Source organism: Ovis aries, chromosome 9, assembly GCF_016772045.2.
Source record: "Ovis aries strain OAR_USU_Benz2616 breed Rambouillet chromosome 9, ARS-UI_Ramb_v3.0, whole genome shotgun sequence".
In the NCBI taxonomy this organism is placed as follows: Eukaryota; Metazoa; Chordata; class Mammalia; order Artiodactyla; family Bovidae; genus Ovis; species Ovis aries.
This window is the reverse complement of record NC_056062.1, coordinates 79,269,264-79,293,413: the sequence shown is the minus strand read 5'-3', so window position 1 is coordinate 79,293,413 and position 24,150 is coordinate 79,269,264. Positions and strand designations below refer to the sequence as shown.

At 43.4% G+C, this 24,150-nt stretch overlaps 1 protein-coding gene across 2 annotated transcripts in view; it reads left to right on the top strand.

The window, feature by feature from the left end:
- Positions 1-23,219, top strand: part of LAPTM4B (lysosomal protein transmembrane 4 beta) — a 65,905-nt gene extending 42,686 nt beyond the window's left edge. The window contains exons 6-7 of one of the 2 annotated variants that reach the window (XM_027973193.2): positions 874-969; positions 22,617-23,219. In XM_027973193.2, coding sequence (XP_027828994.2) covers positions 874-969; positions 22,617-22,694 — 174 coding nt within the window. In that variant the 3' untranslated portion in view covers positions 22,695-23,219. Of the gene's footprint in view, positions 1-873; positions 2,303-22,616 lie in introns of those variants that run through there. The other variant, XM_027973192.2, reaches the window with a different exon arrangement.
- Positions 23,220-24,150: the final 931 nt, after the last annotated feature.

The following is a 24,150-nucleotide window of genomic DNA, read 5'->3' as shown; positions in this document are numbered from 1 at the left end:
ACAAGCTTTTGTGTGGACATAACGTCTTCATTTCTCTTGGGTATATACCTCAGAGTGGACTCTCCAGGTCACGCGGTAACTATTTAAACTTTGGAGAAACTTTTGGAAACAGACTGTTTTCCATGTGGCACCGTCTTACATTCTCAACAGCAGTGTAGGAGGGCTCCATTTTCTCCATATCTTTAAATGCCTTTTAATCAAAGAATTTCAAAGCTAGAAAGGGCCTTTAAAATCATTTCATTTTAATCTGATTACACATGATGGGCATGAAACTGCCAAGAATTCATATTTTAAACATTGCCCATGAGCTCATGCTTTATTTCTAGTATGTCTTTATTCTGAACCTGAATTTTAATTATCCTCTTTGGATAGTTCATTATGAAGATGGAAATGTTTTAGTGAATTTTATTGACCGTGAAGCAGATTGACGCACTATGAACCTCTTTTTTTTTTTAAAGTTGACTTGTATAATAAAATTATATATAATGATGCAGAGTAAAAATCCCAATGATCCAGAGGTAAATGTGAGCAGAATTGGCTAATGAATTGGTTGTTCTATAACTCTGAGGGGCAATAAATATTTGTAGGGAATGCTCCTTTCACTCTTTTCTTGGTAATGTTCTCCTACTTTCAGCCCACTCCTCCCCACCACCTTCTGCATGGTGTGGTAGAATAAGGCTGTAGTGTCACCTTTGGCCAGAAAGTTACTGTACCCAAAATTTGTAATTTTAAAGGCTTTTTGGCTTAGTAGAGTTAATGTGTGTTTAAAATTTATGTAAATAAACATTTTGCAATTTGGCTTTATCCATGGTGATATTTTAAATTATCTGAAGTTTGAAAACTAAGGTCCTAATAATGACGACTTATTTGCAGGGTTACTTGATTAGCTGTGTTTGGAACTGCTACCGATATATCAATGGCAGGAACTCCTCTGATGTCCTGGTTTATGTTACCAGCAACGACACTACGGTAGGTGTGATGTCGCTTCACATGGAGATCTCCACACGTGCACTGTATGATGGCTTCTACGCATTTCTAGTGTTTGCTGCTTTTTTTGCTGTTGAGACATATTCATGAGCTGCTTAGTCATCAAAGGATTCATAGTTGAATGAAATGTGTTTTGTTTTCCTTACAGGATATTAAAATCTAGATGGCTCAGCTTTTGATTCATTTAAAAATTATTACAAATAGGTAATATGTGCCTCTCCACATTTGCGTATCTTAAACTTGCATTATTAAACCATGGTAGATAATTCTGGTTATCAATTCTGTATGACCATATTCCTTCTCCTTTGACATGTGGAATTAAACTTAAAAATGTGATGGTATAGGTAAAACAAATAGCAGAGCTTACTGCATTTTAAAGTCTTAGGCTATACCAACTGAGTTAGCCAGGTGATGGAGTTTACTGTGTTTTTAAAACTTGTCCTGTATATATAAGCTTTCATAAAAGAATGGACATGATCTCTGTTATTCATACTTAAATTGTATAAACTTGTTAAGTGTGATTTTGGGCAATACATCTTCATTGGAAGAGTCTTCAAAAAATCATTGGTCCTTGATGTACATGATCTTGCCTGCCTCGTGGTAAAAGTTCAAACCCTGTAGGTACTACCCTCCTGTATCTCCATCATTGTGCCTGATGCAGTGCTCAATACACGTATGGAATGCTGAATGGAAGGATGGCGAGGAGTGCCGAATGGAAGGATGGTGATGGGTGACATGAGCACGTGGGATGGGTCCTGGGATGGGTCCAGGTGGATAGGATTGGAGGTGACGGAATGGACGGAACAGATGAAAGGATAAATAGAAATGATGTGTCTGTTCTAAACTAGAATGGAGTTTTATTTTTGGTTTTGTTTTTTAAAATTGTGGTCACTTGCTCATTCTGGCCTTACTGAAATAATTTAGCCTCTTCCTGGCTTAACTTCCTTGTGTATCAAATGGAGGTAAAACAACTTCAGACCTTATACTAAATACACGGGTGCTAGCTGGCATCACTGAGATGTATGTGGAATTTCTGCAAGAAAGAGTATTTTATGTGAAGAGTTTTCCTAAGTCCTCAGTTAGCAGGTGTCGACTTGAGTCAGAACGCATGAGCAGCGGTTTAAGGAGAGGCTTCGCGATGATCAGATGCACTAACCCAGTGTGTGATACCTGCAGAGTCGTGTGCGCTCATCACAGGAAAACACGTTCTGCCTAGTAAACCTTTAACCTTTAGAGAAGTCCTTTTGGGTCAGTACGTCTCTCTAAGAAAATAACTTCACCAAAAAATAAATAAATAAATAAAAATTAAAAATAACTTCACAATTACTGTAACTTTTTCTTTTTTAAAAAAAAATTTTTATTTTTACTTTGTTTTACTTTACAATACTGTATAGGTTTTGCCGTACATTGACATGAATCCACCATGGGTGTACATGCGATCCCAAACATGAACCCCCTCCCACCTCCCTCCCCACAACATCCCTCTGGGTCATCCCCGTGCACCAGCCCCAAGCATGCTGTATCCTGCATTGGACATAGACTGGCGATTCGATTCTTACATGATAGTATACATGTTTCAATGCCATTCTCCCAAATCATCCCACCCTTTCCCTCTCCCTCTGAGTCCAAAAGTCCGCTATACACATCTGTGTCTTTTTTACTGTCTTGCATACAGGGTTATCATTGCCATCTTTCTAAATTCCATATATATGTGTTAGGATACTGTATTGGTGTTTTTCTTTCTGGCTTACTTCACTCTGTATAATCAGCTCCAGTTTCATCCATCTCATCAGAACTGATTCAAATGTATTCTTTTTAATGGCTGAGTAATACTCCATTGTGTATATGTACCACAGCTTTCTTATCCATTCATCTGCTGATGGACATCTAGGTTGTTTCCATGTCCTGGCTATTATAAACAGTGCTGCGATGAACATTGGGGTACATGTGTCTCTTTCAATTCTGGTTTCCTCGGTGTGTATGTCCAGCAGTGGGATTGCTGGGTCATAAGGCAGTTCTATTTGCAATTTTTTAAGGAATCTCCACACTGTTCTCCATAGTGGCTGTACTAGTTTGCATTCCCACCAACAGTGTAGGAGGGTTCCCTTTTCTCCACACCTTCTCCAGCATTTATTGCTTGCAGATTTTTGGATCGCAGACATTCTGACTGGTGTGAAGTGGTACCTCATTGTGGTTTTGACTTGCATTTCTCTAATAATGAGTGATGTTGAGCATCTTTTCATGTGTTTGTTAGCCATCCGTATGTCTTTGGAGAAATGTCTATTTAGTTCTTTGGCCCATTTTTTGATTGGGTCGTTTATTTTTCTGGAATTGAGTTGCATAAGTTGCTTGTATATTTTTGAGGTTAGTTGTTTGTCAGTTGTTTCATTTGCTATTATTTTCTCCCATTCAGAAGGCAGTCTTTTCACCTTGCTTATATTTTCCTTTGTTGTGCAGAAGCTTTTAATTTTAATTAGATCCCATTTGTTTATTTTTGCTTTTATTTCCAGAATTCTGGGAGGTGGATCATAGAGGATCCTGCTGTGATTTATGTTGGAGAGTGTTTTGCCTATGTTCTCCTTTAGGAGTTTTATAGTTTCTGGTCTTACATTTAGATCTTTAATCCATTTTGAGTTTATTTTTGTGTGCGATGTTAGAAAGTGATCTAGTTTCATTCTTTTACAAGTGGTTGACCAGTTTTCCCAGCACCACTTGTTAAAGAGATTGTCTTTACTCCATTGTATATTCTTGCCTCCTTTGTCAAAGATAAGGTGTCCCTATGTGTGTGGATTTATCTCTGGGCTTTCTATTTTGTTCCATTGATCTATATTTATTTTATATTGGAGTGTAACTTGTGACAGTTTCAGGTAGATAGCAAAGAAACTCAGCGGTACACTACACACATCCATTCTACCCAAACACCCCTCCCATCCAGTCTGCCACATACCACAGTTACTTGAAGAATGTTTTCCTTCTCTCTCAATTTCTAGGGTATTAGTTACCTATCAATATCTTTGTATTTTTTCCTTTAAAAACACATCTCAGAATACATTTATTGTCCCACTGAACTAGTAAAAAAAGTTTGAGATTTGGGGATTTGAGGAACCAGTAAAGTTGCTGAACAAGCAAGATATTATCAGAGCCTCATCCTAAATATTATGAATGTGTGGGACTTATAGCTCCATTTTTGAAAAGTATTTCAGAGAAGAGAATGTCCATATTACATGTGTTTGTTCAGATGTACTTTTGGTGGTTTTTTTCATAGCTTTTTGAAGGGTTTTGTGTGTGAATAATATGTATATATCATATATATGTGTATATGTGTTATATATAATATGTAGATACACACACATATATAGGTTTTGCATATTTTTACATATTTTAGCCCTTTAGCAAAGCAGAAGGGCTGCATAAACAGATATATGTTGTCTAGATACGCCTCAGATCAAAGGATATTCTGAAATTTGTAAAAACTGGGGTGCCTAGAGAATTTAAGAATCATGGGTGAGTCCCTAAAATGCATTCAACTAGCTTTTTAGAGGAGAAGGCAATGGCAACCCACTCCAGTACTCTTGCCTGGAAAATCCCCTGGACGGAGGAGCCTGGTAGGCTGCAGTCCATGGGGTCGCTAAGAGTCAGACACGACTGAGCGACTTCACTTTGACTTTTCACTTTCATGCATTGGAGAAAGAAATGGCAGCCCACTCCAGTGTTCTTGCCTGGAGAATCCCAGGGACGGCGGAGCCTGGTGGGTTGCCGTCTGTGGGATCACACAGGGTCGGACATGACTGCAGCGACTTAGCAGCAGCAGCAGCAGCTTTTTAGAGGATGCTTTTATTTTCTGTTTTTTGAGATTCAGAATTAGGTAAGAATTAACATGTATGTTTTATTTAGGCTTAGATGCACTCAAAAATAGTTGTACTTAAAAATAGTTGAGACATCCCAGCTCTTCTATAAATAGGCGTTTCTTCAGAAAGATTTCCAACTTGGCAGTAGTTAATAGCAGTTAGGATTTGGGACCATGGACTGGTGCCGGCTGTGATATTTTCCTGATGTGTTGACAGAAGGTCCTGGGGAATTGCTCCATGATGGTTATTGGTTATTATCTTAGGCATTCTCTGTCAACTTGCCATTTTTAAGATAAGGAAACTGATGATATGTTTTTACTTTTCTCAAAGTTCCCAGTGAACCTTCCCCACTGACTTTTTTTTCAAATGAATGATATTCCTGGGAAAGGGACATTTATCATTTCTCATACCTTGCATGGATAACGCAGAATAGGGACAGATCACCATCTAAAATCTCAGCTTTCTGGCAGTGGTTTTTTTTTTTTTTTTTAATAATGGTATTGTGGATATTATTCTAAAGAGTCCTTATTATATCTAAAATAACATCCTTAACATCATAAAATATCCAGTATGTATTTAGGTTTTCAGTTGCTTCATGTTAATTTTCCTGGCAGTTTATTTGCAATAGGATCTGTGGGTCTGTATATATTTTAAGACTTTATACTTTTTTTTTTTTAGATTAAATTTTATTTATATCAGGACTAAAATGATTGTACTTCTTACACTTCTATAAAAGGTTAGTTAAAACCTATAGTCTCAGTAAATCTTTAGAATAAAATCTTGTGTTTTACCCATGTGTTGTGGATAGAAGAGGACTAGAAGATTATGAATCATCAGACATGGTTGCTGTTGAAATAAAAATAGTCCATGGATCTCCTGACTTCTGATTCAACACAACAAACACTATACATACTCCTTTGCATATTAGAAAGAAGCAGAATCAGATGTAGAAATAACAGCTGAGAAAAAGCAAGTACAAATAAGAGTAGGTGTGCTCAGCTGCTTAGCTGTATCTGACTCTTTGCAACCCTGTGGAGTGTAGCCCTCCAGGCTTGTCTGTCCATGGCATTTTACTGGCAAGAATACTGGAGTGGGTTGCCATTTCCTTCTCCAGGGTACTTTTTTTTCTTTTTTTAAAGAAACAACTTTGGGCCACAAACTAGATTTAACTAATTGCATAGCTCTAATACAGTTCTCTGTATTTCCAGTAAATTAGTAATTGGATCAAAGGACTTCTTGTATTTATATTTCCATATTCCTTTTTTGCAAGACTATACTTGATATATTTGTTCTTCCATGAGGAGGGAGATAACGTCTGGGTGAGTCTATCTGAGATGTCAGCAGCCATTGATATCGACTGATGAGGAATTGAAATATGACATTCTATTTTCATTGATTAGCTAGAATATCCCTTTGAAGAAAAAGTTTCCCTCACTTTCTATTTAATTACCCAGTGGTACATAGGCAATGATAAATACATATGATTTTGTTCTCTTTATCAGTTTTCAAACAAGTTGTTCCATCATTTTCTGATGACCAGTGGGTTTTTTTTTTTTTTAAGTAATAAATGAACTAATGAAAACAGGCCTATTATATTACAGCTAGGGATGTTCTGTTAAAAAGGATAGCTATTTTGATTAATTTTATCAGTAAGCCTAAATAGTAAAATTTACCTACTGTTGCACATTTTAGACTTTCTAAGCGGAAAAACAAAATGGTTTTCTAAATAGCTAGTACATTACCATCGTTATTAATGCTCAGATTGTGCCATCTTTCCCAATTAGGGACTCTTCAAGTTGGCACCTTTATAAAGCTGGTGGTCTGATTGCTTCCTTGCTGTCTCGCTGACATTGACATTGTTCTAGGCTTACCTTGTCCATATCCTGTCCCAGACCTGGAATCGGCTATTTCTCTAAGGAACCCTGCTTCCTTTCAGTAAGGCCATAATCTGCATTTCTAGGGTTGGAGAATAGGTTTTTAAAGAGGACTCTACATATTTAAAGATTGTTTTAACTAGTACTAAAGGAATTCTAGTTAGCATTCTAACATTGGGAGGAAAAAAAAAAACAGCAACAAATATACTGGAGCCTCCCTCTGCACCCGGAATAGGGATTTGAATGATGTAGTTCTTGTCATTTCCCCTGGTCTCCTAGCTTTATTAAGGTCCTCACAGTGTGTAATAATGTATGTTTCTCCGTTGCCCATGTCTTTATTGGGAATCCTCATGGACATAATAACACGTTATGTCTTTCATTTCCTATCAAGTGTTAAGCCAGATGGCTTTTTTCCCAGGCTGAAGAGTGTCAGGGTGACCTCTGTGGGAAGATAGCTGGGGCTCTGGTTGGTAGAAAATAAATGTGCTTCCGTTTTCTTCTCTAAAACAGCACACATATTATTATTCTCCAAATACCTACTTTTTCAGATGCTACTCAGGGAGAATAGAGTTATTAGATATTGGAGATTATTCTCTGGGTTAATCACTTTAGTTTCTTAACTAAACCAAAGCAAAAATCTTTGAAAGAAACACCTGAAGATAGAGAGGTCACAAGTGCTGTTAGTTCATAATGACTCTTGGGGTCTTGGGTTCCCCCCACCACGATGCTGTTCCAGTGTATGCAGGCTTGGGCTTGGTCATGTCTGACTCTTTGTGACCCATGGTCATCAGGCTTCCCTGTCCATGGAATTTTCCAGGCAAGAATACTAGAGTGGGTTGCCGTTTTCTACTCCATGATGCTCTTAGGCCAAAAGAAATACCTCATTGTTGCTTTCGTGAAGTAGTCAGGTCCAGACTACTTTTGAGTATTAGTTAGGGTAGTACCTAACAGGCTTTGTAGTATTTTACTTGAACATTTAAAATATCCCTTTGAGTCACTGCCATACAGTATAGGGTTAGGCACCCTAAGGAGATGCAGTCTTCTCCTTAGAATGTTGTGGAAATCACATTCTGGATACATACTACATATTACACATTAACTCCCCTGCCTTCATTAAAATCAAACCTTAAGAGGAAGAACATATTAAGATACTAAACATGGATTATAGAAATAGATCTTTCATATTAAAGTTTATGCAAATTGAATTGTTAAAACCTCTTTTAATCAGCTAATACCAGTGAAAACTTGAGTCACTCTAGCATTCTTGCCTGGGAAAATCCCATGGACAGAGGAGCCTGGTGGGCTATAGTCCACGTGGTCCCAAAGAGGCAGACAGGACTGGGCACAGACATAGCCAGGCCGGCTCTGAAGATCTCTTCCAGTCCTGGGCTCTTCAGATTCGTGTCCATTGAACATAACCTCACAAAACAGCCCCTTGACTACAGTAATCTGCCTGTATGAACTAGAGGATCAAGAGGCAGTGTGGAGGGAGTGGGGGGAAGGTCCTTCGATAACAGGATTTGAAACTTCAGCCTGTGAGTTACAGGCTCTGAAGCTTGTGACCTAGTGAGTACTAGAATATGAGTGAGACATCTTATTTGTAATATCTCCGTTTTAGGTATCTTCTTTTCCCTTGTAATTAAGTAGTTTGTGTGATCTAAGCTTTTTATTTTTAATTTTAAAATTGTGAGAGGTTGAGGTAGACTTGGCAACATCTCAGAGAAGTAGAGAGAACATTCAGGAGACCATTTCCATGGTCAGGATCAGGGCGATGGTGAAGAAGAGGCAGTGGCGATGCAGGGTGGTAGCAAAGTGGCTGAAGAGGAGGGGAGACTGCAGGGGGCTGTCAGAGGGCGTAGCGATCGCCGCTAACGAGGGAGCGTGGAACAAGCGTGATTGCCCAGGACGCCGCTTGCTGCGACTCTAACTAGAAACGTCAGATCCCTCACCTGAAGGGCAGGAGCAGACTCCGGGACTGAGAGTTAACTGGCCGGCCCTCTTCTCCTGAGCAGTGTTGCCACAAGCGTCATCCAGCCAAGCGCTGAGGAACCCCAGTGAGGGCCCTCCCTTCTCTGCCTCTGCCCCGCCCCCCGCTCAGTGGCTTTTGTGCTGTGGGTTTCTCCCCAGACACTTAGGTCTCGGCTGCCGTCTACCCGGCTCTAGGCCGAGTGCTTTACATATATGAACCAGGTCTCACAAGAGTCCTTGAAGTTGACCCCCTTGGTGGCAAAGAGGAAACCGAGGCACCAAGTGGGTAACTCCCAAGAGGACACCGTGGTGAGACCTGGGGTGCGGGGCGCAGTGATCACCACCGCCGCAGCCCTGTTCTTCACCCCACGGGCCTCCCGGACCATCACCGGGGCGGGCAGCCATGGCCTGTGTTCCTCCCTAACGGAGGGTGTGGGGTTGGGACAAACAGGAGGGAGGCAGGAAAGCGATTCATTTGGATGATTCTTCTCAAGGAAAAGTCACAAACTTTCAGAGCAGGGGGACTTTTTTGTTTTGCTTATTTTTGCCCTCTAGCCCAGGGGAAGGAATGGGAGGGTAGCTTAAAGAAAGAGGTGGAAAGAAAGTTAAAAATAAACTTGGTAACACCCAAGGCAGCTGCCTTGTTTGTTTAGATACATGTATATGTATATATTTATACATATATTTTCCTTATATATATATTCTTTTTCAAATTTTTTCCCCATTTGGGTTATTAGGTAATACTGAGCAGAGTTCTCTGTGCAAACAGTAGGTTCTTGCAGTTCCCTTGTGCTGAATAGCCCCGCCTTCTGTAACTCAGCTTCATATGTGCACATGACTGCAGATAGATTTCTCTGCTGGTTCTAATAGAAAAACATCATGGCCTGGATACCAGCTGAGATTTTCCCTGGAAAGCATTTTCCCTGCTTTAATGTATTCCATGCTTCAGTCAGATAGTGCGTGACATTAACTCAGCTCATATTTCTTTCCTTCCTTCAGTAAAATATAGCATTTGAAAAAAACATCCTGATCTGTTGAAGGTTATCTCTGACCCATATAACTTTACAGTTACTTCATCCAGAGAATATCTGAAGCAGTCAAATCAACACATTGATATTTTGACACCTAAAGCTTCTGAAAGAAGAGTTCAAATAATTCAGTTTCCATTGTGAACCTAGATAAAGAATATTAATCATTTGCTCAGTTGTAACTTTCTTATACTAACAAGTGAAGAAAAGTATAAGAGTAGCTTTGCAGTGAACCAAGAATAAAATCACCCTCCACTTTCATTGTGTTTTACTTTAAAAACGCACTCAGAACTTGATTTCTTATTTTATCCCACATGTCCAAAATAGAATTCATGTTGACTTTATTCTGGGACAAAGATATTGAATTTTATCTTTTTAACATCCTGAGAAATTTTCTGGGAATATATATTAAGGAAGTCAAAGTAGAATATATATATATATATTTAAGATGTCCTGTAGCATTGTTTTTGTAAATTACTTAATTTTGTTTTTGGCTGTGCGGGGTCTTCACTGGTGTGAGGGCTACTCTCTAGTTGCGGGCATGGCCTTCTCACCGTGGTGGCTTCTCGTTGGAGCGCAGAGGCTCTAGAGCTTCAGTGGTTGCAGCACATGGGCCCAGGAGTTGTGACATTTGCCTTGAGCCATGTGGGATCTTCCCACATCAAGGATCGAACCTGCATCTCCTGCATTGGCAGGTGGATTCTTTACCACTGAGCCACCAGGAACCCCTGGCATTGGTTTTTAAGAGCAAAAGTATCCAATCTCATTGTCTAATAATTGGGAACTGGTTTGATTTAATAAAGGCATGTCCATTTGATAAGATGTCCTTATGGCCATAAAAATCATGAGCAGTGTAAGCAGCAGAAGAAAGGCTTTTGATGTTTTTTAAAAGCAGAGTATAGAAGTTTGTGCTCCAGCAAGGAAAAAGCAAAGCTTGTAGACAACAGATTAGATTCTAGTAGAAATTAAGCAGTTGATTTCTTGAGTAGTAGAAAGCAAAGTGGAAGATATTTCTCCTTCCCCGTTGATTCCAGGGGTGGATGGAAGAAGTGTGTGGTGAAGGAGACCGGGTAAAAGGGGGAATCTGAAGTTTGAAGCAGTCCTTCCAGCCCAGAGGGCCCTGGCAGCCGCTAGCAGGGCAGCTGAGCGCAGCCGGGCGGGCAGCCCCTGGAAGACAGGGTCGAGTCCCGCCCTGCGGTGGTGGGCGCAGGAGGTGGCATAGCGCATTCAGGCCTGGGCGCCAGGAGCGGCTGGAACCTGTGGTCAGGCTTCTGTGGTGACAGCTCACAGAGCATTCCTTCACCCGCCTCAGCTGTCAGGTGTTTTCATTTTAAATAAAAAATATGGTTCTTTAGATACTTATTTTGATCAAGGTAATGTATAAATATTTACGTGTCATTATTTGAGATACATTTATTTGAACATGAGATCCTTAATTGCATTTCAACTTTCTGCTGGGGCTACTATATTGTTTTGGTGTTTTCCTGCCCAAATATCTCACCAGGGAGGACTTTTGACCCAATTCCAAAGATTTGAGATATGAATTCTATATAAGTATAATCTGAAAGAATTTGAGTAGCTTCTCTGCTGAGAATTAAGGGAAATAGTGACTTCCTCTTATAATATCAATTTATAGTGGTTTTTTGTGAATTGATAAAATTGGCGTGGCTTGTGGGATCTTAGTTCCGCAACCAGGGATTGAACCTAGGTCCACCAGGAAACTCCTGGTGTAGTCAGGAGTTTCTCCTTCTGTAGTCAGGGTTGAGGGCATGGATGGTCCTCACTAGAGTCCTCTAAATGCGTTTGTTCCTCCTGATTCCTGATGAATTCATTGAGTACAAGATGCCATTGGCTATATATTACACTATTATTTTGGATCCCTCTTATTGTAAAGTGCTGTGAATTATATAACACACAGGCTAAATTCAGGTGCTAAAATGTATAATGTACCTTAGAATCAAAAATATATGGGTGGGTGTGTGTGTGTGTGTGTGTGTGTGTATTACAGGTGGGAGTGTTTAGAAAGTTTCAGAACAGTTATTTTAGATGTCGTCAATAAAGTCAGACTTTCTTTTGTGATGCTCCTGTCTGAAATGCCCAAATGGCAATTTTAGTTAATCATGGAGAGTCATGATTCAACTATCCCTCCTTTCTTTTTTGGCCTAAATAAAGGGGCAAATGTGATAATGTAAATGTTGCCTGTTTTTTTTTTTTTTTTAACTTGGGACATGGCCAATTAACAAAAATGTCATGTTAGTGATACGTGAACGGTGAAGGATCTCAGCCACACACAGACACGTGTTCATTCTCCTAAACTCCCCCCATCTAAGCTGCCACATAAATGGTTGCCTGTTTTAAACCAGGTGCATTGTAGACTCTTAGGGGTGTAATAAATGGTGAAGACATAAATAAATATTTTGACTACTTGGTATTAATTTAAATGGACCTTTGATAGATTCTAATGCCTCTAAATGATACGAGTGATTTGGGGCTGTGTACTTCCACATCTCACATTATCACATCTTCTAAGGTCAGAATTTTTTTCTATAAAAATTTTTTTTGTCTATGAAAAATAGACAAGTGCATGCCCAGTCGTGTCCAACTCTGTGTGTGTGTCCGTGTGTCCGTCCAACTCTGCAGCCCCATGAACTGTAGCTTCCCAGGCTCCTCTGTCCATGGAATTCTTCCAGACAAGAACACTGAAGTGGGTTCTCATTTCCTGGGCTTCCCAGGTGGTGCTAGTCATAAGGAAGCTGCATGCTGACTCAGGAGACACAGGAGACGTAGATTCGGTTCCTGGGTCAGGAAGATCCCCTGGAGAATGGAAATGGCAACACTCTCCAGTATTCTTGCCTGGGAAAATCCCATGGACAGAGGAGCCTGGTGGGCTACAGTCCTTGGGCTTGCAAAGAGTCGGACATGACTGGAACACACACACGCACCGTTTGCTACCCCAGAGGACCTTCCCCACCCGGGGATCAAACCCACGTCTCCTGTGTCTCCCGCACTGGCAGGTGGATGTGTTACCACTCACTGCCTGGGAGCCTTCTGTAACTAAAGAGTCATCTTTAAATTTGCTAGGGTTAGGGTTTTAGCCTCTAGTCCTGAACTCTACCTCTTCAGTTTTGTTTTTTTTTTTCCCTCTCTGTTGCTGTCAAATTGATCTGAAATGTAAATCTGGTTTTGTCGTCCCCAGATTTAAAAGTCTTCAGGGTTTCTGCTGTTTATTACTGTAACATTTCCCAACTGTGATGTCATTCCCACTTTGCGATGTGACAGTCATTTGTAACTAGTGGGGTTATATTTTAAATCTGAGTTTGCCAATGGTTTGCCTTTTTTTTTTTTTTTTGCCCTTTGAATAAATAAGAACAGATTTAGCATTATCTCTCCAACAACATCAAACTCCACTCTGCAGTCTTACATTGTAATATTTTCTTGAAGCCAGAGGAGGGAGTGCAGTGATAACTTCATCCTGCCAAGTTCATCTTATTTGTGAAGCAGCTATGAGGGACTGTTAACTGATGTGTTATCAGCAGCTGTAGGTCTCATGAGCTGTGGTGCTCTCACGAACACTGTGCCTCTTGCCTCCTTCCCCTCAAAGGAGCCAAAAAGCAAAAGGATAAGGAAGTTTCCATTTATAGTGGTGTTTTCTTTATTTGTCTGCACTTTGGTGAGAGCAAAGGGCAGTTGGTTTTGTGTAAGCTCGCCTGTGTATGCTCATGGGTGTCTTTCACACATGGCATCACCAAAGCTCCCATCCCCTCCTGGTGGGGAGGACTGCAAGTTTATCAAGATGGTGGTTCCACTTCCCAGTCTTCCTGACAAGTCCAGCTGGGGTCTTGCCTATTGTTCCAACGCTCATCCCTTGTAATCTCAAGCGCCCAGGTCTTCAGCTAAAGCACACCATCTACACCTTTGCCGGTGTTTTTTCGGGCACAGTTCACATATGCTTTCCCTAGCTCTCCGGTGGGCGTTCTCCAGCCTTTAGTCCTCAAATGCCTCCCCAGCATGGGGCACAACAGCTGCCCTCTGGTGGCTGCTCGGGTGTCCTGGGGTAAAGAGTGAATGAATGGACGTGGTGTTCCAGCCACGGGCACTTCTGATTTTAGAACCATAACTAAACGAGAGGTGCCCACACCTCTGCAGACGTGGCAGCCTGTAGGGAAAGCAGTGTTCATGTTGTCTTCTTTTGTTAAGTTTGGTAAAGGAGGGAAGAGGGTAAGGCTAGGGGCGATGGGCTGGAAGATCAGCTCTGGGGGAGGTGAATGCTACGTCCACTCCCAGCTTTTGAGGTCAAAGGAATCATGACCTCGAAGGTCTTTGGTTCCTCTGCTGGGCCCTGGGATGTATCCTTCACAGTCAAGAATGGAAACTTCACTGTCAGGATTCTTGAGAGAGAGAGAGGGAGCGAGCCAGAGTTACGTCGAATCGGTGGTCAGTTCAGGGACCTTCCCGAGGCTTTTATCCAGCTGCCTGCTTGCTTCATTGTGTGTGGCTCAGAGCAGCTTACGAGTCACCCTGTCGCGCTTCCCGCAGCCACCAGAGCTGAGGAGGGGAGAGGAGCTCCTTTTGTGACCCACGTGAAGCTGCTTGTGAGGAGAATGTTCACTGGTGTCACTCTGTTAAGGAAGGGCTGTAGTTGAACTAGCTAATAACCCTGTGTTGGCTGTCGTGCAGGTTTTGGAGCATTGCTCCATTTACTGAGCGCCCGGGCGCTCAGCCTGTGTCTTAGGCGTGTTGCCTTCCTGATGGCCTTACAACCATCTTTCGAGGAGCGTCAGTTGTGGTTTCCATTTTATAAGCATGGAAGCTGAAGGTATGTTTCACTAATTTTCTCGGGACCCCAGGGTTCATACCTCACAGAGCTGGAGTTTGAACCCAGGTCTAATTTCAGAGTTTGTGTTTCATCCCACCACCACCGATTGCCTCTAGAATTTGATCACAGCCATATAGCTGAAATGCAATGAAAGAACTCACACCTGGACACATCTCTGTCTTAACAGCCTGTGCTGACAAACGACATGGAAATGTAAGACTCTGCTTTTAGAAACTTTTTGGAGGGGAGAGTGGTAAACATACAAGACAGTTAATACCACAAGTGAGGTGAAGTGAAGTCGCTCAGTCGTGTCCGACTCTTTTCGACCCCGTGGACTGTAGCCGACCAGGTTCCTCCATCCATGGGATTCTCCAGGCAAGAATACTGGAGCGGGTTGCCATTTCCTTCTCCAGGGGATCTTCCCGATCCAGGGATCGAACCCGGGTCTCCCGCATTGCAGGCAGATGCTTTAACCTCTGAGCCACCAGGGAAGGACCCGAGAGACGATACAATTTAATTGATAAGCTGCTTATGTAAGTGCTTCAGAAGAGTGGTCTTGTCTTTGAGTTCAGAGTGCTGTACTATAGTTACTGGCATTTCTTGTGTTACTCTTATGACTTCATATTATCTATAAAGAATATGGAAATATCTAATTGATGTTTTTACTTTAAAAACTAATTCATTTGTCTGATCCCAGAGAGCAATAGTGGTAAAGAATCCTCCTGCCAGTGCAGGAGACGTAAGATACAAGGGTTTGATCCCTGGGTCAGGAAGATCCCCTGGAGCAGGAAATGTCAACCCATTCCAGTGTTTTTGCCAGCAGAATCTCACAGACAGAGGAGCCTGGTGGGCCACAGTCCGTGGGATCACAAAGAGTTAGACATGACTGAGCATCTGAGCACACACACAGTTGCATAGCATAATTCAGAGGAGAAGAGTAATTGTGTCTGCTGCCGCTGTTGCTACTGCTAAGGCGCTTCAGTCGTGTCCGACTCTGTGTGACCCCGTAGACAGCAGCCCACCAGGCTCCCCCGTCCCTGGGATTCCCCAGGCAAGAACACTGGAGTGGGTTGCTATTTCCTTCCCAGTGCATGAAAGTGAAAAGTGAAAGTGAAGTCCCTTAGTCATGTCCGACTCTTAGCGACCCCATGGACTGCAGCCTACCAGGCTCCTCTGTCCATGGATTTTCCAGGCAAGAGTACTGGAGTGGGGTGCCATTGCCTTCTCCAGTAATTGTGGCTAGACTATTTCAGATCTCTGGAAGTGATTTTTAACCTGAACCTGGGGTTATTTGGGCTTTCTGTGGAATGACAAGAAGCAAACATTTGGGAGAGAGAAATCATGGGGAAAAGGAGTCAGATTGGTGTTGAACTTGCATACTAGGGAGTCATAGAAATAAATCGGACAGGACAGAGCCAAACAGTGGGCTGCTAGTGGCCTGGGCCTGAATGTCGTGAAGAGCATGTATTAAATGAGGAAGTCCTTTGTTTCCCAGGGCTCACATCGGTTTCCTGGGGGCCCCTCAAGGCATCCTGGTTCTCTAGTTTCCATTGGTGTCTGGGGCACCCTCGATGAGCTTGGGTCTCACAACACAGGAGGAGAATCACACAGGCAAGAGGCCCCCCGACCCGCTGCTCTGTGAAAGCACATTTCGGCTCCTGGGCAGGGAACTCCAACTGCACTGTGCTCCCTGGCTGCTTTGTTAGTGTCTGTTCTACATGTGTCCCGTGCCCACCACCCTTTCTGGCTTAGACGGATCATGTCCAGCAAACTGGGATCCTTTTCCGGGCCCCTGCAGAAGCTCAGAGTGAATATGTAACTTACTCACCAGCCAGGAAGCGAGAGGGATGCGGTGGCCCTGAGCCTGCCCACTGGCCTCTGGTTTGCAAATTGCCCCTTGATGACTGACTTCTTTCCTTCAAGACTGCTATGATTATTCTTTTATTTTTAAAATATTTTTAACAGTATAACATGCGCATAGCTAAAAATCGTGGTAGTGCAAAGTTTATTTCCCAATGGTCTGCCGCCATTTTCTTGCCCATTCTCCACTTTTCCATCCCGAAGTAAACACTGGCAACTCGTTTCTTCAGGTATTTACCTCCATATTTCTACTAATTTTTCAAGGATCAATTTGAGATCCCTTTTGACTTCTTGGATAGGGTTTAAGTTTTATTCTCCCTATATTCTCCGCTGCCTTCATCTGCCTAATACAGTCACATCAGTTTTTTTTGTTACGTCTCCAGTTAGTGTTTTCCTTGATTTTAAGAAAATATTGCTCAGTGCAGAGCTCTATCATGTACATCCCTGCTCTTATACCATTTTTTCCCCCCAAGCAAACATTGCTTTGTTTTTTCAGCTGCCGAGTTTTTAACCTTTTACCTTGCCGTGATCTATCAGATCTGTCCATGACATAGTAACATTTCCCAGATGGTTGACTCTGTGAGATAATCAACCAGTTCTTCTTCTTCTTCTTCTTTTTTTTTTTTTTAACGAAGGCTTCTCCTGCTCCAAGGCCCTCATCCTGGGCCTTGATTTCTTCTTAACCTACTTCACCCTTATTAGGATGTAGAACCAGCAGACAGGCTGCCGGTGTAGTTTGCCTTGTGCCTTGCACCCCTCTCCCCTACAGTCCAAGTCCCCAGGATCTTGGATGGTTCTTGGAGAATCTGATGAAAGCTCTGAACACTCTGCCCAGGAAAATAAATGCACACATATAAAATTTGGTGCATAATTTTGTGAATGTCGAAAGATAATTTATATAACATTACCTGCACTGTAATCCTATCAACCGGAGAGTTCTGAATAAGTCTTCAGAACCTTAACTCAGATATTACAGTACAACTACATTTACTATTTTTCCCAACACATAATTCTTTACTCTTAAGCATTTTCTCATTTCTTAGTGTTTGATGGAGTGAGTGAGTTTTCCAAATTTTAATGACTTGCAGACGTGTGGCCAGTTGGAATCACTTCTCTTCCAGGGTGTTCCATTTTGCAACCTTTGATGTTAATCTGTTTCTCCCTCCAACTGTTCTGTATGTTGACGTAGCTGAGGATGAAGATCCCCTTATAACACTCCATATTTGTTGAGTTGAATCGAAATGAAAGATGAGCTACTTTCCTGGTAGTGCATGTCCCCAGCATGACTGCTCCCAATGAAAAAAGATACTGTATATAGATAGATGCTGATCTTCCTAAGGAGCAGATGCCCTGCTGGGGTCATTGACAAGAGGGATTTTCCATCTGCGTGAAAGGGAGTTCCACCATCCAACACTCACTCTGTAGTTGAGATTCTATTAAGACAAACTCCTGGGGCTTGGTTGTATTGAATATTGCTTGAAGTGAAGTGGTGCATGGCTGAGATATATAATGCATTTTTGTTTATCCACTCATTGATTTGTTGTTCAGTTGCTCAGTTGTGTCCAACTCTTTGCAACCTCATGGACTGCAGCACACCAGGCTTCCCTGTCCTTCCCTATTTCCCAGAGCTTGCTCAAATTCATGTCCCGATTGAGTCAGTGATGCCATCCAGCCATCTCATCCTCTGTCATCCCCTTCTCCTCCTGCTTCTTCAATCTTTCCCAGGATCTGGGTCTTTTCCAAATGTGTCGGCTGTTCACATCAAGTGGCCAAAGTATTGGAGCCTCAGCTTCAGCACCAGTCCTTCCAGGGAATATTTAGGGTTGATTTCCTTTAGGATGGACTGGTTTGATCTCCTTGCACATCCATACATGACTATTGGAAAAACCATAGCTCTGATTATACTGAACCTTTGTCAGTAAAGTGATGTCTCTGCTATGCTGTCTAGGTTTGTCATGACTTTGCTTCCAAGAAGCAAGTGTCTTTTTAATTTCATGGCTGCAGTCACTTTCCACATTGATATTGGAGCCCAAGAAAATAATGTCTGTCACTGTTTCCATTGTTTCTCCATCTATTAGCCATGAAGTAAATGGGACCAGATGCCATGGTGTTAGCTTTTTGATTGTTGAGTTTTAAACTGGCTTTTCACCTTCTTCAAAAGGCTGTTAGTTCCTCTTCACTTTCTGCCTTAAGGGTGGTTTCATCTGCATATCTGAGCTTATTGTTATTTCTCTTGGCAGTCTTGATTCCAGCTTGTGCTTCATCCACCTGGGCATTTCACATGATGTACTCTGCATATAAGTTAAACAAGCAGGGTGACAGTACACAGCCTTGACATACACCTTTGGCGGTTTTTGAACTCACTGAGTAGCTGCTGTTTATTAGACAGCAAGGTAGGGGATGGTGTACATTTTTAGTCTTCAGAGATTATTTTTTGGTCATTCAGTGTGAATGATCAAATTTTTTTAAAAAACAGGGCTTAACTAAATGCCAGCTTCTAACAATGTCAAAATAATTACGTTTCCCTTAAGTTTTGTGTTGTAGGGCATCTCACTTGGAATTTTCTATGTTAATCGATCCTACAGTTATTTTCTCAGATTCCCAAGTTGCTTCATTGATTTTACTTGAACAGGACAATAGCTAGTGTTTTCAGTGAGTTGTAACACACTGTAAGAGAAGCAGTGTGGCAGTCCTCATTTCACCAACACTTCGCTGAAATCATCACTAAAATTAACATCATGTAGCTTAAACAAAGATGACACTATCCCTTCAGAATTTAAAACCAACTCTACTTGGAGAAGTGTTCATTGAAAGTAATTCAGGAGTACGAAGTGCTCTGTGAAGAGTGTTTGCTGGTCTGCATTCAGTTATGTGGTCACGGGGAGGTGAAGACAAGTGTGAGGGTGTCAGTGTCTTCACCAGGCATCTTGACTTTGGATATAGGGTCCAAGGCAACAGAATATTTGAGAGAAAGCCCATGAGGATGTTAGTGATACGAAATGAAAATGAGTTTGAAAGTAAATAGCAAGAAACAGTGACATACGGCTAAACCTAATGTGAAAATAAGTCTTTGGCAAGCAGAAGACAAATTTGCAGCACTTTCTCTTCTTCAAGACAGTTTTGTGTTTAATCATCCGTGAACATTTTGGAAACTTTGAGTGTTGCATTTGGCTCATGGTGGGGAACAAAAATAAATTGGCTGTGATGGCGGATTTCACTTCTTTTTGAGTAGCCTCACCGTGTTTTATGGTCACTCCTCCAAGGAAAGTGACAGATAGGAAGCAGCTGATAGCTCAGTGAGGTGGTGCAGCATAAAGCCGACGCCGAGTCTTTGCAAAATTGAATGTTTCTATTGCTGGTCACAGCTGTTTCTGCTGGTTGTATCTTACACATGTGTGACATGCTCACACACACGTGTGGAGGCTGAGTCTTCAGGTCAGACGCTCAGTTGCAGAGAGCTGGGCTGTCACTTTAGAGCAGAGAATACGCTCTGCTCCAGCTGAGACTGGCAGGTTCCTAGTGGACATGCTGCTGCCGGAGACCGGAAATGCCTCTCGAGGGGGACAGGGGTCCCCTCCATGCTCTGACCTTGGCCTGTCTCTCCCGCCCCTTCCGACCACCCTGAGCATCACATCACAGCCCCTGGGTTCCCAGGAAGTGCTCTGCTCCCAGCCCCCTCCCTGCACCGGTGCCCTCACCTCCCTACCCGCCGGGTGGCCCTCTTCATTCACTGCCTGGTCCTGCTCATCCTCCTGAGGAGCTTCCCTGCCCTCCAGCCCGCCTCAAGCTGTCCTGTTGGTTCTTGGACATCTTGTCCACACCTGCACGTCAATCTCGCTCATCAGCATGACGTGCCCATCTGCCCTCCCCAGGCCGTGCGTCGAAACACAAAACACAGATCTTAGTAAAGTTACAAAGTCACAGGTGTTTGGCTGGCTTCATAGTAATCTTAAGTGGGTCATGTAGGGCTACAGAGGAGAGCTGTGAAATTTCCATTTTTCACCTAACATGGAAAAGGTGTAAATCCACCTCCATAAATTCTGCGTCCTCAGTCAGCGTTGGCTTGTGGGATGCAGGGCACACGGGGACGCTTCCTGGCCTCGGAAGGGCGCCTGTACTGAGCGTGCCCTGGGTGCTCTTCCCTTCCAGCGCCGCCAGCAGCAGCCGAGCCCCGGCCCTGAGTCTTCCCGGGCAACGCCCAGGGGGAAGGACTCACACAGGTGCGGCGTCGCCACCACTTCCGGGAACGGTTCTCAGACCTGTTTGACATTCTTGTCGGTGCTGAGCCAGTTGCCCACTTCTCACCGGTGCAGCTCCCAAGTCCATCTCCTCCCCACCCCCATTAGCCCATGCGGAGCTGGCCTGGTGACGTCTCACCTTCGCCCGCCACCTTGCTCTCCAGCCTCCCGAGTAGAGGGCGCCAGAGGAGGAAGGCGTTTTCCCTCCCAGGTCGTGCGTGCCCCACAGCGTTCAGATCTTACTGTCCGTGACCCCCCAGGCAGCGGCGCAGGCAGCCCGTCTCCCGGGCAGCCCGTCTCCCTGACAGCCCTCCAGCAAGCATGCACCTTGTCTCAGGTAGTTTCCAGGGCCAGCGGCACCTCCCGGTACCCCTGAATAGCACCTCTGCAGCCCATCAGGTGGTTCGCACCCTTGGCCTGATTCTACCCAGGAGGCGTCTCTACCATCCAGTGAGCTCAGCCACACTGTCTCTGACAGTGATTGCCTGGCCTTTGGGGGAGACCCCTTTCCATGTGTGTTCCTCCCTTGAGTTCCATCCGTCAGCACTCATAGCTGGCAGTGTTTTCCTTTTTTGCTCCTCAGTGAGTACTCTGCACCTCCGATCTCCTGTTCGTACCATAATTCTTTGTTAAACTTTTATCTGTTCAAACCACGGGGTGGCTTCTGTCTCCTGAGGGACCCTGACCATGCAGATGCCCGCTACCAGTGTCCCAGCTCCACACCACCCCAGCCACCATACGGAGTCTTCCAGGCCCAGCCTACAGGACCGCGCACTCAGTTATTCCCCGGACACTGTGTGCCCGCTGGCCAGCAGGCCCTGAGTTAAGGAAGACAGGACTTCAGCCCGGCACTTGTTGAAACTCTAGAAAAGGAGAAAACCAAGTAGTGTAGTATATTGAGTTTGTGTGAGTGTGCGTGTGTGTGGGGTGGGAGGTGGGAGTAATGTAGACAAAACTTAAAGAGAAACTTGAGAATTTTAGTGTCCTCTAGGAGGCCAAGGGGATAGATAGATGGCACGGCAATTCATGGAATTGATAGACGTTTACCACTTTAAGTCATGTCCATAACAGAAGAAGTATTAATAACAAAATGTGGTTTTGTTTTGTTCCACTTCATTTGTGAATATTCTTTCACTTTCCACAAAGACCTTGAGCTGGGTAGGGTGTCTCAACGTACCTCATCTCTGAATTCCTAAGGGCAGGAACCGTCACATAGTAGGTGTACAATAAATGTTAGTTGACTAGAGGCCAGTCACACAGAATTGATGTTCTCTGTTTTGTAAATACTCTGCAAAGTCAAAGTCAGCCAGTGTCGTCTTATGTTGACAGTTCATAAGCGATTACGTGCAATTGTTTTTGTCCTTGAAATGTGAACAGAAAGGTTGTTCATGAGCTTAAGATTTTTGTGCTTCCTCTCCAGCCATTTACAGATAACATCAGCCTCGTCAGGTGTGTATCACAGCATGTGAGGTGCCTTTTAGACCTCTAATTCTCAGGGATCCCTATGGTGCAGACACAGAAACGGAGGTTGGCTCACTTACCCGTGGCAGTACTGATAGGATGTGGCTGAGTCCCAGCTTGGAGTCCAGGTTGATACCAAAGCTCTTGTGTTCCCACTTAACTGCCCAGGTCTCACCACACGTGGCCCTGTGGTCAGTCTGGCGCCTGCCCTACTTGTGTGAACACACATACACGTCACCCCAGAGCCTTTGTTTCTCTTCAGAGCCTGCTTCCTTGTCCTAGAAACACAGCCCTCTGGCCTCCTCGGGTACTGTGACATCCAGGTACAAGTGGAAAAGGATTGGAAAACTCGAGAGAAGGCCAGAAGTGTCTTTCCTTCACTTCATGGGTTCAAAAATCTCTCCTCTTACCAAAATCCAGCCACTTGCTGAACAGTTGATACTGGTACATGTTATGGGGAAACTTGAGCTAAAATAAAGCCCAGGAGAGCAGGTGTGCATCTTTAACCTCTGACCCTTGCCTTCTCTTCTTCCCAGGTGCTGTTACCCCCGTACGATGACGCCACTGTGAATAGTGCCACCAAGGAGCCGCCGCCCCCGTACGTGTCTGCCTGAGCCTGGAAGTCGGGCGGAGCAAGAACGACAGCCAGACTTTTCATTCATCAGAGCAATAGTTCTTTAATTTTTCTTCTGAGATGAGCTCTCTGAGCTTATTTGTTGCAGAAATGCTACAGTTTAAAAATTTAGATGTTAAGTTGAAACTCTGTAGTTTGAAACCTATGCTTTAGCTGGAGCACCGTGATAGAGTAGCTGTAGAAATTCTCTCTGTGGGGTGGGGTGGGATGGGGTGGGGTGGGGTGGGCTCCTCTAGTCTTCCCTCGGCGTTGGAACTACCCGACAACCCGGATGAATCTCGAGTCCGAGACGTCTGTTGTACGTGCTGAGCCCCAGAGTCGAAGACTTTCCAACGCTTTTCTCTTCACTCCCTCTTTCTCTTTTGAACGTGTATAATCAAGTCAAAATTAGACAATGCTTTTCCTCGGCCATTCCAGTTTATAGAAGAAACCCTTAGGAGAACAGGAATGTTATTTGTGTAAGGAGTCCATATAAATACATAAATAAAACAAGAATTTCCTTAGACATTTACTTTATGATTTAAATTTGGTGACAGGTTTTGAGTTTGCTGGTCAAGGAGTTTGACTGTGAGACCCTCTGATAATCCATGGCAAGGCGGGCAGTCGGTGGCTGCCCTGGTGGCTGCTCTTGTCCGCGCGTGTCTGGGGTCACATGTCCGGCGTGTCAGGGGGAACTGATGGATTTGGTCCTTTGTGGTGTCAAGTGTGTGTCTCCTCCCCTTTTCCCGCCCCTGCTCAGAAACCCCTCTAGCTCAGTGTTCTGGCCTCGCCTGACTCGGGGAGGACACCCACCACCAACCTTTGTCAGGTAGAATTACTGATATATATTTATCTAACAATATGAAAGAAGATTTTCTTCTCTCCCTACAAGGTATAACCTGCTACTGTGAACTTCTGATCACAGAACTTGTGATCTTTTAAAAGTCTTCTGAAAAATGGGAGGCGGGGGCTGGAGGGGGTGATGCTTTCCTTGTGAAATACCCTTGTCTTGACTACCTTGAATTTCCAGAGATTTTTATATATTCACACGTTCAAAAGTCACAGCTCTTCATTTTGTTCATTATTGGATGTGCTTATAAATGAAGGCGTTTGCAATTAAAGTGAAATTTTTCCCACATTCGAGAAGACCACCTTTGACTCTGGTGATTGTGCCTGGAAACACTTCTTGCCCACTTGGGACTGTGTTGGACACAGAATTTGGCCCGAGGAGGAGGCTCTGTGGCTTGCCTCACACATAGGTGTTTTTTAATATCTTCATGCTGATAAAATCAGAGCATCCTGGGCCAAGAGAAATGGAGAGGACAGACATATAAAACTTGGAGCATTCCTAACCCCGCCTCTGCCAAGCTCTGCCAACTCAGCTGCTTTGAATCTGATTGCTTTCTGTCCGCAGTGCAGTTGTAACAAGCTGTTTAGATTTCTCCTGTGTTCCAAGG